Consider the following 14,352-nt stretch of genomic DNA (forward strand, 5'->3'; position numbering starts at 1 on the left):
TTTCTGGAGGATGCTTATTTAGTCAATTATCTATTAGTTTATCACAAAAAATTGGAAGGAAATGCATTGAATGATGGATTTAACTAATTTAAGTTGATTATATAGCGAGCTGACAAACACTGTGAGTGTAGAAAATATGTAGTAATTAATGAAAGAAGATTAAACACACCACAATCATTTATATATAATGATTTACTATAATATTTTACATTTTATACATTGCATGGTAAGATACATAAGTGACTTAGTACCACATAGAGTTCCTATGAGGTTCAAATTTTTCACTATCTTCATCATCTCTATGTGTAGAGTAAGTGTATTGTGAAGAGTAGTCATCAAATGATAAATCCCCAAAATAGTTTTGCATGTAATTGTTAACATGCCACCCATATGGATTCGAGATTGGTTGATGTTGTCCATGAGCAAAATCATTTGAAGATTGAGTATCTGATTCTTTCCATGAGCTGCTCGATTCCTTCCCAAAAGGAATGGGATATGAAGGGTAGGAAAATGGTTGGTTATGAGTATAATCATAGTTAGGTGAGTGGTTGAATGGTGGGGTAGGTGATGTAAATTGAAACGTGGTGAATAGTTGAAAAGTTGAAACTTGAAAAGAGAAGGTCAAAGATTCATTATCATGTAAAAAATTTATACTTGCAAAAAGTGTTTGACTTAATACTAGAAATGACATTCTTCCCTCTTAGGACCTCACTTTGAAAGCAGCAAGGGTAAATAGTGCAGAATGGCCCCCATTTTTATACAAATTAAGAAGAAATTGGTTTCAAGAGTCTCATTTTTATACGTCCCCAAAAAAAAATAAAAATAATGATATACATGTGTATGAACTTTGTCAAAGTAAGAAATGTAAGGTCCATCATTCCTTGCCTGTCCATGTCTTAATATTCAGAAGAAAAAAGAACTTACCACTTGGACGCCACAATACAAAGCAAACCAAGGATGACTAATTTTACAAGAGGAAATACCTTGAATCCCCTTTGTGTTTTTTCCCCTTCTTTTTTTTTTTCCCTTTTTTTTCCCTTTTTTTTTTTTTTCATTACATCAATATTTTCGATATTTTAGCGATATTATAGCGATGTTGTAACAAAATATTGCTGAAGTGTGAGCGAAATTATCGACGTCGATATTCTTGATATTTATACGATATGTGCATGGATACGTTTCGAAATATCCGTTATTCGAAAAAATGTCGATATTATCGATATTTTAGACTATGATCCTAATTAGTTGAAATTGAATTCCTATTTACCTAAATAGTAAACTATATTGTGCGTGAAAACTAAAGTTCCCTTAAGTATACAGGTCTTGTATCAAAACTGTATAATTCTTATTGGTCTAGCTAATTTTTGCCTAAATTGTTATGGCACTAACTCTTCATTTATTACATTTTTTTGTGCTCAATTGTTATGGCACTAAGTCTTCATCATCTTCTAATTGAAATTGCTCAATTAATTGTATTTTTTCTCTAGGTTGCTTTCCTAATTTGGGACGCTTAGGTCTAATATGTCCTACTTCACCACAAAGATAACATTTACATGTGCTTTTATTGGGTGCTTTATATTTTCTAATCCATGGTTTATTTGTTCTTTTCCTAAATTGTTTAGGGATATATTTTCTTCTTCTAAAAGTTTTTGAAGGTTGAATTTTAAAATTTTTATTTTGTTGTTTATAAGGTCTATATTTTCTATAACTCTTTCTATATGGCTTTTTCTGCTTAAATTTTCTATGACATCCATATTGTTTAGGTAAATCTATATTTTTACGGCTCATGTAAAACTATTTTCTAATTTGTCTTTTTGCTTTTATTTGACTACATTCTGATCGTAATATATCATATACATGTTGTATTCTTGCTCCTATGGATACATCTAGTTTCCTAGGGTGTTTTTGCCATTCATTCCAAATTTTTTCTCCTATTGGTCCTTTAATTTTTATCATATACGTATCTAATAAATTACAATAATCAATTCTGCATATTCTACCTAAATACTTGAAAAAGTCTGAAGTATATTCACTTATATATTGTAAATCACAAATTTGTAGTTGTTCTAAATTTCTTATGGCTCTAATTTGTTCTCATTCCTTTCTACCATCTAATCTATTATGATCTAAAAATTCATATTTAATTAATTTAACAAAAGCATCTATATTAAACATTTCTTTTGTTACTTGATGTTCTCTTGAATTTTTAATTTTCCATGCTTGGAAATAATAAAAAACCATTCCATCTAAAGTATGCTCCTTATATTACTAAAATCTAACATTAATGCTGCATGTACACATCCTTTTTCCCATTTTTCTATAGTTTTTTCCCAATCTTGTGGGTCTACATGATCTAAGTTTAATATTTTTACTGCTAAACTAATTTGTTCAATTCCTTTATAAAGGATTCTATTTTTTTCTTCGTCCAAATGTTTCTTGTTGAAAGGCACTCCTACTGGTTTCTTCATTATTTTCTCTATATGGTTCATTAGTTTTCCTAAGATTTTGCTGGTCTGTTCTACTTGAATGAACTACAGATAGTCCAGTTGAACTATATTGGTCTTCTGCTAGCATGCATTCTACTTCAATTAACATAGTTTGATATTCTTTTTCTCCTAAAATATGTTATAATCCTATATTTAAAATTAAGTCTTTCATTTCTTTATCTAATAATCTATATAATCCTAAATCATAAGTTTTATATTTTTCTATATATTTTTCTTCATTTAAATTATATATATCATCTATAAGTTTATCAACTATATTATCAAAATTATGCTCAATCATATTTATTTCTAAATTATCAAATGTCATTTGTATTTCTTCTTCTAATTCACTTTCTAAGTCTTCTATATCATTTATTTGTTTATAATTAGTAAATCTTACTATTGCTTCACCTATACGGTTTTCAAAAATGTGTTTTATCAAGTTGTCTATTTTTTGATACTTGTAAATTGGGTAAAATCCATTGTGTTCCTTCTAAAAAGCTATTATCTACTGGTTTTGCCTATGTCATATGAACATGTTTTCCACCTAAAGTTTGTACTAAATTTTGAAATTCTACATTAAATTTATAATTATAGTTGTATGAAACTTTTCCTACATACATAAGACTAATACTTAAATTTTTGTATTCTCCTTTCATATTATAATTTTTTGTTCTTATACTAATTTTAATATGTTTACTAAATTCTTTAATATTCATGATATACTTAGGAATACATCCTATGACTGCTAGGTTTGTGCTAAGATCTACTTCTGCTGTAGTTATAGCTGCTTGCTGATGGTTATCCAATCTATCATCATAAATGTATACTAATGCTTTAGTTCCTAATTGTGCTTTTGTGAGTCTAGCTATTCTTATCATAATTTTTCTTATATTAATTTGTTGATAGTGTGACTTTGTAAGATGTTCTATTGCTGTGTTACTAAGTAAATTAAGAGTTACTTCTTTATCTATATAGCTTACTTCATGTGACTAATGCTCTACTTACAATACTATGTTTATTTTCAAATCTTCATAATTGATATAAATTATATTTATTTTTTGAAATTTTTCAAAACCTTTTCTAAGAAATTCTTGTGCTTCTTGTTCACTAGGGTATATATCTTCTGTTCTAACTATTTCTTTTCCTTTGGAAAAAAAAATAAATTTTTTTTCTCCTAAAGAGTTCCATTTACTATTATCAAATGGATTTTGTTCTACTTTTTCTTTTATGAGGATTATTTCCTAAGGTTAAATTAATTCTTTGGGTAGTGTGGAAGTAGTATTGTGCACTACTTGATTGATTTCTGTTTATTTGTTTGATCTACATTTTCAGTTAGAATTAAAATTAGTTGGATAATTAAATTATTTTGTCTTATAGGGATATTACTACTTACTATAGATGTTGTGAATTCCGTAAGACCTACTTGTTCGTTATCTAGTTTACCAACTTCTTCTAATGCTTTGATATATTTATTATTAATTTTAGAATATATCATTAAACTCAAAGTCTATCTATTTTATTATGTAATTTTTCTACTTGTTCAGTTAATGTTTTTTGTACTAATTGAATTTTTTGCACTTCTATTTTTAATTGCTCAATAATTTCTAATGACTGATTCTGTTTGTTTTGGCTTACTATCTATAAGATCTATGAGGTTTTTTATTTCTTTCTTGCTAGGAAATCTTTGAATATTTTTATTATTATCTTCTACTTGAGATGTTATATAATCCAAGTTGTCTTTAGGGAATTTTTCTGAAAATATTCTAATAACTGTTGAATTATTCTATTATGTTTGTTATGTTCAAATTTTACACTTCCTGCTTGACTAATTAAAAGATCAACAATATTATTTTCTAAGTGATTATTATTGCAGTGTAAAAGATGTTTGTGTTCTTTTTGTGGAAAATAACAGACTAATGTATTATTATCTAAAGTTAATTTTCTTTTTTGTTGTTCACTAATTTCTAGATTAAGATACTCTATCATATAATTAAAATTTATCTAAGTCTACTTTTTCTTTTAAAATACCTAAATACTCTTGAAATGTTTCTATGGATTCTTGTCAAACTTGTAAATGATACTGGTTTCTTATTATGCTATTGTGTACTTCTAATTTTCTTGTTGGATAATTATTTACTTATGGTGATTTTATCAATTCTTCTAGATTCCTAATTTCTATTTGGTATTCAGCTTTCTGTCTCTTTAATTTTTGTAACCTTTCTTTTATTCTAATAGGTGTCCACCAGCAAAGGGTTTATTGTTCCTAACTGGTGATTCTAGTAATTAACAAAATTTTAACAGGTTATAAAACATTGGTTTTTATTAGTTGTGTTGATTGACTTCTGTCCTCAAGTTACTTTACTGGTATAATTATATTATTAGGGTGTTAAACTAATGCTCTGATACCATTACTTTTCATAGGTCTCGGTCAAGTTTTCTAAAGGCCAAAATAACAACTAGATACCATGCCTAGAATATGGAACTACAAAGACGCCAACTTAAAGGGCTATGGAGCAGAACTCAGAGGTCCTCTGAACTCAGAGGTTCCCTGACAGACATCCAATTATCTTTATGGCAAATATAAAACATGATCAAGTGCTCAAACAAAGTATATATTGATCGTCAGTTTAGCAAGATAATAACATAATTATAAAAAGTGTTTCCCTATTTTGGACAAGAAATCTGAGAAAACCAAGAAAATTAAAGAGAAAAAAACTTACTTAATTACTTTTGCTGGAAATATAATTCACTGGTTGGTGGTGTTTAACGGTATTTGAAATAATAAAGTGTATGGGAAATAAGAGAAAGTATATGAACAAAAGGAGTTTATTTCTAAAGGAGAGTACTGAGATTTTTTCTTCTCTTGTGTCGTACTTCTCTTCTTCGGAGCCACAAGCTGTATACACTATTTCACCGACTCTATTCTTTGTGCTAAGTATGAGAAGAGATACCTTCCTTCTCTGTATACACTCTGTACACACACTCTTCTCTATGCACTCTACACTTCACATGGATATATAAAAATAAAAATAAAAACAATCAAACGAAGTCTTCACATGTGCAACAAACGGACAAGACACTCTTTGCATGGCTTGTTTGATGGCACAGATTCCTTCACATGCTATTTGTTGGTTTTTTTAGTAGAAGAGACTTGCATGTCTTTAGGTCTAAAGATGAGGGATTTTTGTGTCTTTTTCAAAATGTTTGATTTGTTTGTGGTCTTTTACAAAAAGCTAGAGTTTTCTTGTGGTTGAAAATAAAATTTGGTTTAATTTTATATGGCCCAATATGAAGAATTCGAGTCCATTGAGCATTTTGGGCTTTCCTTCGGCCCATATGGTGGGTGTATTCAATTAGGATTTTAATATATTATAATCACATGATTTTAATGTAATAAATTTCAGCAGGATTTGTAATTACAAGATTTTACTTATGATTTTAATAGATTGTAATTACACGATTCTCTTATGATTCACTTAGGACTTTTTTGTATTCTCCAAAGAATCAAAAGATTTTCTCTAGGATTTCATATGAAATTAAAATTATATAATAACATGAATTAATTATGTCACATGGATAAATAACCAAATGATAAAAGTAATAACAATAACGTTATGTAGCAACTAGACATGGCTTAAGGAAAACGAAAGTTATTCAAGACGTAATAAACATTTGTTGGAGCTTCATCTCCTCATATGACCTAGATAGCATCTCTCCACATAGCTGAAGCTATGCTAGCTCTCCATGTGCTAGCATCCTTTCTTTGTTGGTCTTGGGTTTGATAAATCAGATAAAAATTGTCCTCTTCATCAACTGGTATTGATGAGGATGAAGATAATGAAGATTCATCAGTTGGCTCAATGGGAAATTCATCGGAACGACACTCCTTACGAAGAAAGTTATGTAATGCTGCACATGCCAACACTAGCTCTGCTTGTGTTTTAAATAGAAATGGAGGAGCTGACTTAAAATTGTGAATCGCGATTTAAAAATACCAAATATCCTCTCGACCACATTCCTTAAGGACGCATGGCGAAGGTTGAACAACTCATTTTCATTTTCAAGATCACGACCATGACCTGCAAAATCTTGGAGATGATACCGCACACCTCGAAACGGAGCTAAAAATTGGCATCGGTTGGCAAATCCACAATCCACTAAGAAATATTTACCTAATTATATATATAAGTATGCAACATAGAAATAAAAACGTATTTCCCACCAAAAACACCAAAAAGATAAGTATTTACCTTGAGGAACTTTAAGACCATTCCTCCTTGATAGAGCATCACTTAACACTTTTTAATCATGAGCCGAACCCTCCCATCCGCTAAGGACATATATGAATTCCAAATCAAAATTGCATCGGTATCATCGACACCTAATGCAAGTGAGCTATTCCTAGTAGCAGTTGCACCCCCAACCACAATTTTTAAATCATCATAATTAGCAACACTTTATGTCTGAAGGTTCTTGTGACTTGGGTGGGACTAGCAAAGGGAAAAAAAAATGATGATTGTTAATATATTATGAATAAAATATTAGAGCAAGCTAGTAAGTGACATAGCATATAATATGAAGCTCACCTTCAAGTAATTTTCCCATACTTCATCACTAGCCGTGAACTTCTTTGTAATTGGGTTCCACCCAAATCCAGAGTTGTTACGCATAAGAGTAGTCATTTTGTCAAACTGCTTCTTATACCATCTCATTCGAGTCACGTAATTATTATATGATTTAGGAGACACGGTTTTCTCATTTAGGCGAGGAAGCACTCTTTTTCTATTGTTTGCTCGACTTATTGACCCATTACTATCACGCCATACTCTTGAGCAAATGAAATATACTTCAATCTTCTTATAATGATACACCAATTTGAGCAAATAAAAGTAAAGATTAGACTTTTATTAGTATGTAATAAATATCATTGCATATATAACTTGATAAACTTTCATTAATTGATTGGTATGCAAACCCTTGATTATTTTTCATGTTCTAGAGGCCCAAAGAATTATTTTTCATAAACTTTCATAAATAAACTTTCATGTTGTGTAATCTCGGTGGTTCTATGACCTATCTTTGGTCTTTATTGATGAAAGTTCTTCTTTACCAAAAATTTAAAATAAAATAAAAATCATAGTACAGTGGTCATTTTCTCCCAAGTGGGACTAGAAGACCCAAACACTGTGCATTCAAACCAAGAAATAAAAGCATCCTAACACAAGGAAATTTCCTAGTGATGGACTTCTTCTAGTCATTCCACTGTCCACTATTTATTAGTATTATATAAAAACAAAGATAAGAAAGACTAGTTTAGATCAAAACAAAGCTCTATAGTTATTTTAGGTTTGTAAGCTCTATAGTCATTCTCAAGTTTTTACCAAAGTAATAAAATATTATTTTATGAAATAATAAATAAATTAAAAAAAATCTTTCCTAAAGAATGAGGCAGTGCGCAACAAACCAAAAACACCAACTATCCATCTTTACAGATTGGTTTCTTCTTCTGTGTCTGTTCCATAGCAAAGCAATACAGATATACACGGATATATGTAGGCTTGTACCCACAGCAAAGCAACACATATAATACAAATAAAGACAAAAAAAGGTATGACAACATATATGATAGCATGTGAAGAGATAAAGCAAAAAGATGAGAACCTTGTTCACTTCTCAAGTCTGTTCATCTTCTCCCAAAACAAACCAACGTGAGAATCAGATGTAATAGGGTGTGATTTTTTTATGGGGTTTGGTATTTATATCACCCACTAAAAAGTCTCACAGAATACATCAATTAATGAAATACCTCAAAATCGGTAAGTTTTTGAATACTATCGTACTTTTTCTAATCTTTTGAAAGTCCTAATTGAATACAACCAGACTTGCATTGATGCTTTTAAAATTCTAATTTAATACTATCATATTTTTATTGATTACTTAAAAATCATAATTGAATACCATGTTGATTAGGGATGGCAACGGGTCGGGTAGGGGCCGGGTATGACAATACCATCCCCATCTCCGCTCTCCATTCCCGCCCCCGTCCCCGAACCCATTCCCGTTTATTAGGTTTCTGGGAATCTCCGTCCCCGTCCCCGTCGGGGGATTATTCCCCATACCCGCCTCGAATCCCCTATTTTTTTGCATAAAAAATATTTATCATACACATTAAGTTTCATATTAAATTATCATTCAACACATCCAAATTAACTATAAAGTTCAACTTAACTATTTAAAATCACATCAATATGAAATTCCATGGAAAATTAGGAAGAATTAGGAGAGGGAAGTTAACTTATGGTTAAACATAAATATTATAAATATTTATTTATTTATTTAAATATAAACATATATTTTCGGGTCGAGTTTGGGGATGGGGACGTCAATACCATCCCCTCCCCATACCTGTCAGGGATTTTTCAAGTTCAGGGATTCCCGTACCCGATACCCATTTAGCCCCGAAATCTCCCCTCGTTAAGGTCGGGGACCAACCCTACGGGAATTTTTGCCATCCCTAATGTTGATCACAAAAGTCAAAAATCCGAACAAAAACATAACCAGATCAGTTTAGATCGGTTTCGATATTAGTTTTCCACCACAAGAAACCAGTCCAATACAATTAATTTAAGAGTGTTGCTAAACAAATCCTAAAATTAACTGAGTACACCCTATAATCTAAGGTAAGCCTAATATTTTAATCAAAATGTAAAATTAACTAAGTACACCCTATTTAACTGCCAAAAATAGCCCTAGTACAACACTCTATTATCAATCCTAAACAAGGTTTCTCTTTTTACTAATTGTGCCATCTTTTCAAATTTTGGATTTCATTAAATCCTTAATTTCGTAATATCAATCCTAAACTAAACTAATACTCGTTGCATTATTCGTGAGCACCAAGCAATACGAAGACTTTTCTACGTATGATAAGGGTTGAATATAGTGAGTAAAGTGTACTTATTAAAATTTTATTTGTTTCACAATTCAATATATTCTTTTTTGTCATTTTATATTAGGGTACATTAGTAATTCAATAAATAGTTTGGTAGTAGGGTGTACTCAGTTAATTTTAGGGTTCGTTTAGCAGCACTCTTAATTTAAATATTTATATTCTATATTATATATATATTTTTAACATGTGGCCATGTTTTATTGGTTTTGTAGGAGGTTACAATAGGCGCGCACACAGGATCATCACCATACTATATCCCTTCCTATTTCCCCTCTCTGTTTCTCCTTCAGCCATCGCGCCGCGAAACCTCTCTCTCAGCCGCCGTGCCACTCTCTCAGTCGCCGCCGTCACTCAGGTCAGATTCTCTTTCTCTCTTCTGTTTTTCTTTTCCCCCTTCGATTCTATGACCCGCTAACTCTCTCTGTCCTCCATCACTTCGCAGCTTCCACATTGTTTCTCCTCTTCATCTCAGCTAGCTCTCTCTCTTTCTCTCTCTCTCTCTCTCTCTCTCTCTCTCTCTCAGTTCTTCTTTGATTCTCTGACCCGCTGTAAAGAATCTGTTTTGTTATTTTGTGGCCTCACGCAATGATTTAGGCAATTTGTGGCTTCAGCCTTCACTCCAAAGATTTTATGATTTAGGCAAAATAGTAGCTATTATGGTTTGTAGTTTTTCAAACTGTGATTATAAATTTTCAATTTACAGAATTACAAAATATAAATTGTACTTTTGTTTGTACCTTAAAACCGGATGAGGCCACTGGCCCTTTCCCTGAAGCTTTGCTGCTTAAAGAGGTTGCCTTTTGAATTTTGGCAGAACTTCACGTTCTTACTCTTTTTTTTCCCTTTTCCTTCTTTATTTTTGGTGTTATTTATTTATTTATTTATATTTCCTTTCCTCTCGGCGAAATTTGGTTTCTGAAAATGAAGACTTTTTCGTGCGACCATTTCGTGAAAGAGATCTTCTTTTTCTTGAAAAACTAATGAAGTTGGATAAGATAAGGGTTTGGGTTAAGTTTAGTTGCATATATTATTACAGTGACCACTCTAATTGTAATTGATTTTGAGATGAATTTTTGTTATGAATTGCAGAAGAAAGTTCAGGAAGATGGTAAACTTCTCAGAAGAATGTGAGTTATTTTGATTCAAACTTGTTATAGGAGATTGCTGTCCTTTTAAAAGGACGCAATATAAATTTTCTTTGTTCTGAAGAAATTTTTTGGCCCTATAGGGTTTGCTGTTGTTGATTTTGTTTTCATAACTATGCAGAGAAGGTATATGAATTTTTGAAGCTTCAGAACCAGGAACCACAAGAACCGAACCGGTGCAGGCAGGTCCGGGTTGGTTTGGTCTTGCCACGGAACTGGTCTTCATTTCCGGTTCAGGTTCCGGTTTCACGAGAAAACTGGTAGCGCTAGTTTAAGCTTTCATTTTCTTCTATTCTCTGGTTTTCTTCGCTGGCCACAAAAGCTATGCAAGCCCTTAAACGCATAGCGACAAAGACCGAGTTCCAGAGACTCTCATCCACAATCACCAAAACCCATTTCATATCCAGCACCAATTTCAGACCCTTCTCCTCCAACTCAAAGAAAGGCGACGATGACTGGAATGACGCCTGGGAGACCGCGTGGCTCCCGCCCGACCTCTCGGGAAGTAGTAGCAGAGCTCCATGGGAGGCCGATGTCAATTTCTCGTCTTCAGAGTCGAGCGTAGTGCTTTCCTCGGACGCGGACCTAGAGACCAAGGCGTTCGTGGAGGACATGAATGAGAATTGGAATGAGAGAAGAAAACCCAAAGAGGAAAAGCAGCAGAGTGAGAATGGGTCGTCGCTTTATAGCTTGGATAGTATTAAGAAGGATTATAGGATCAAGAAACAAAGGATTCATGCTGGCCTTTGGATGAAGGAGATTGAGAAGCAAGAGGAGGCTAAGTTGGCCGACTCGAATTCTTTTGGTGGTGGGGACGATATCGAGCGATTGCTCGATAGCTGCTCCGAGTATGCTCTCCTTCTGTTTTCTTTTTTCTTTTTCTCATTGTTTTACTCTGTTTTGTATGCGTGTATGTATGCAGTTTGTGTATCCATTTTGAATGTGTTCGGTATGTGGATTGGGTTCTCGTTCTTGTATTTGATATGAATGCCCTGTCGTCCAATTGATGTGGGTTCTATGTCAAATTGAGAAATTTCACTTGCACACATACCCAATAGTTATTTCATTTGTTATGTTTTAATGCTCTGAGTCTGATTGATTGTTTTCCAAGTCTTGAATTTTTTCTTGACGTTACTAGATTAAATATGCATGTGTTAATGTTCATAAAAAAAGTTTTGAAGGGTGCTTTTTAATTTACTTGTTGGGTGTACTATCGGGATACTTGCAGTATTTTTGATTCTGCCAACAATGATTTGGAAAACTCTAAAGCCCCGACTGCTTCGGACTTCAAAAACAAACCGGATGGTTGGGAAACGACATCCAAGGCTAAGGATGGAAATGTATGGGAGATGACACAGAGAGAGGAAGATATTCTTCTCCAAGAGTTTGAGCGTCGAATTGCGTACAATAAATTTCAGGTGTGTAAATACACTCAAACAGACTTGTATTTTCCTTCTTCCATTATACAGTTTGTTCCGAGTGCAAGCATAATATAAATGAAGAGCGCAACTCGTAAGATTAATCCCAAGTTTAGAATTGTCTGTATAAATCTTCATCAAATCTTAGACAAGGGTGTACAGTGTTGCACATGGCTGTGGTGCATCAGACTTGGTAAAAGAGAACTTTTGAAATTTGTCTCTTATGTATGGAATGATGCTACTGTGTCTCCTAGTATTTCGGGTTGACTGTATTTTCTGCATAATGGCACCACACCTCCTACAGTTTTTCTACTGAAAAAAGTTTGAATGTACTCTTTCATTACATTTATCTTAATCTTATTGCCACCGTCTTCCTCATTTACTCGTCCTTTCTTACTGTTGGTTATCTGACATTGACGTGCAGATTGCTAGTTTTATCAAGACTCACATATTTAGCCGGAGGAGACCAATTGATGGGTGGAAATACATGATAGAGGAGCTAGGGCCAAATGCGAGGAAAGGGAAGGGTTCTGTTACAAGATTACCGAGTCTATCAGATGCATCAACCCAACCCTTTAAGGAGGAAAACAGTGCAATGAGTGGCAGCAGCATTATGCCCTTTAAGGAGAGGTAGTTTGCTTTTGGATTATGTTCATATATTCCCGTGTGCTTGGAGATTTCAGAGATTGGGCAGTAATGACCTTCCTTTCTTTAGAGATACCAGTGTCGAAAGTATTCATAGCTACCATATCAATTCATTCTGGTAATTTTGATCTCTGGCGTTCTCAATGTATGATCGTACCATCCTGTAGGCAACTGAAAATGCAATTAATGTAAGCGAAAGAATGTATGCGTTTCCTTCAAACCCGCTGTTCCAACTTCTGAATGGCATATTAACTTATAAGCCTTCAATATGGTTTCAATGTAAAGAATACCCTTTTGCATTTTTACTGTATTTCTAGGAAAATAGAAGATGCACATAAGTTGTTTGATGAGTTTCCTCAAGGAAATGACTTGATTTCATGGAATACTTTGATGGGTTATCTTCATGTGTCTCAGCCTCAAGTGATTGTAGATTTGTTTAAGAAAATGTGTAGGAGCTGTTTTGAAGCTAGTGTTACCACCGTTTTGAACCTTTTGTCTGCCAGGGTGATTTAGGAAGTTACCTTGGAGGAGAGTCTCTTCAAGGGTACTGCATTAACATTGGCTTTTGTTTGTATTTACAAGTGCTTACTGCTTTGATTGATATGTATGCAAAGAATGGGCAAATTGATTTTGGACATCGGATTTTCGATGGAGTTGCTGTGAAGGATGTTGTATTATGGAATTGTTTGGTAGATAGGTACGCAAAATGTGGCCTGGTACAAGAAGCAGTAGCTTTGTTGCGGTTGATGAGACTTGAAAGAATGAAACCCAATTCATCCACTTTGGCAGGACTGCTTTCGGTGCTGCTTCTGGGTCTCTAAGTGTAGGGAGTTGCATTAAGGATTATGTGGGAGAGGAGAACTTGGTTATGGATGCGGTTCTTGGTACAGCTCTGGTTGACATGTATGCTAAATGTGTGTTTTTGGAGAAGGCACTTGACATCTTTGAAAGCATGGAAAGTAAAGATGTGAAATCATGGACAGCCATGATTTCGGGTTACGGTGTTCACGGGCAGGCAGGCAATGCCATAAGGCCGTTCTATACAATGGAGGAGGAGGGTTGCCAACCTAATGAAGTCACTTTCTTGACAGTGTTAAGTGCTTGCAGCCATGGAGAGATGGTGACAGAGGGAGTTAGATGTTTTGAGATAATGGTTTGCAAGTACGGCTTTGTGCCAAAAGTTGAACACCACGGTTGTATGGTAGATATTTTGGGTTGTGCAGGGTTGCTGGAGGAAGCACATACACTAATTGATTGAAACCTTGCCCATCAAGAGTGACGTTACGGCATGGCGTGCATTGCTTTCAGCTTGCAGGGTTTATGGGTACGTTGCTCTTGGGAAAACTGTAAAGAGTATTAATAAATCTTAATGATGATCATCCCACCAATTCAATGCTACTATCAAGTGCTTATGCGATTGCTGGAAGGTTGCCAGATCATACGAGAAGAACACAGGAAACGGAGGATGAAAAGATAGTGAGAGGAGAGAAATTCAGGCCAGTTGGAAAAGAAGAAAACCTGATAGAGGAAGCTGGACGTAGCACAATTGAGATGGATAGTCAAGGTTGAAAAAATTAAAGTCATCAAATGACCTGGAATATATTTTTGTATTGTTTTTCGTTTGTTCGAGACTTGTGTTAATGACTTGATGTAACATAACTTAAAACAAAAAAAGAGATTAGAAATTGAGGGCCTGTTTCGTA

The 14,352-nt window shown here is 33.6% G+C and overlaps 1 protein-coding gene and 2 pseudogenes across 1 annotated transcript; 2 read left to right on the forward strand and 1 right to left on the reverse strand.

Annotated features, from left to right (window-relative positions):
* Positions 1 to 6,189: 6,189 nt before the first annotated feature.
* LOC117621666 lies at positions 6,190 to 7,171 on the reverse strand (annotated as a pseudogene).
* Positions 7,172 to 9,699: 2,528 nt separating this feature from the next.
* Positions 9,700 to 12,948, forward strand: LOC117622743. Its single transcript, XM_034353511.1, has 5 exons — positions 9,700 to 9,796; positions 10,531 to 10,568; positions 10,708 to 11,434; positions 11,815 to 12,004; positions 12,429 to 12,948. Exons 3-5 carry the CDS (start codon positions 10,911 to 10,913, stop codon positions 12,636 to 12,638), a joined length of 924 nt encoding a protein of 307 aa, XP_034209402.1. The 5' UTR covers positions 9,700 to 9,796; positions 10,531 to 10,568; positions 10,708 to 10,910; the 3' UTR covers positions 12,639 to 12,948.
* LOC117622744 lies at positions 12,902 to 14,352 on the forward strand (annotated as a pseudogene).

This window comes from Prunus dulcis, chromosome 3 (assembly GCF_902201215.1).
Source record: "Prunus dulcis chromosome 3, ALMONDv2, whole genome shotgun sequence".
Lineage (NCBI taxonomy): Eukaryota > Viridiplantae > Streptophyta > Magnoliopsida > Rosales > Rosaceae > Prunus > Prunus dulcis.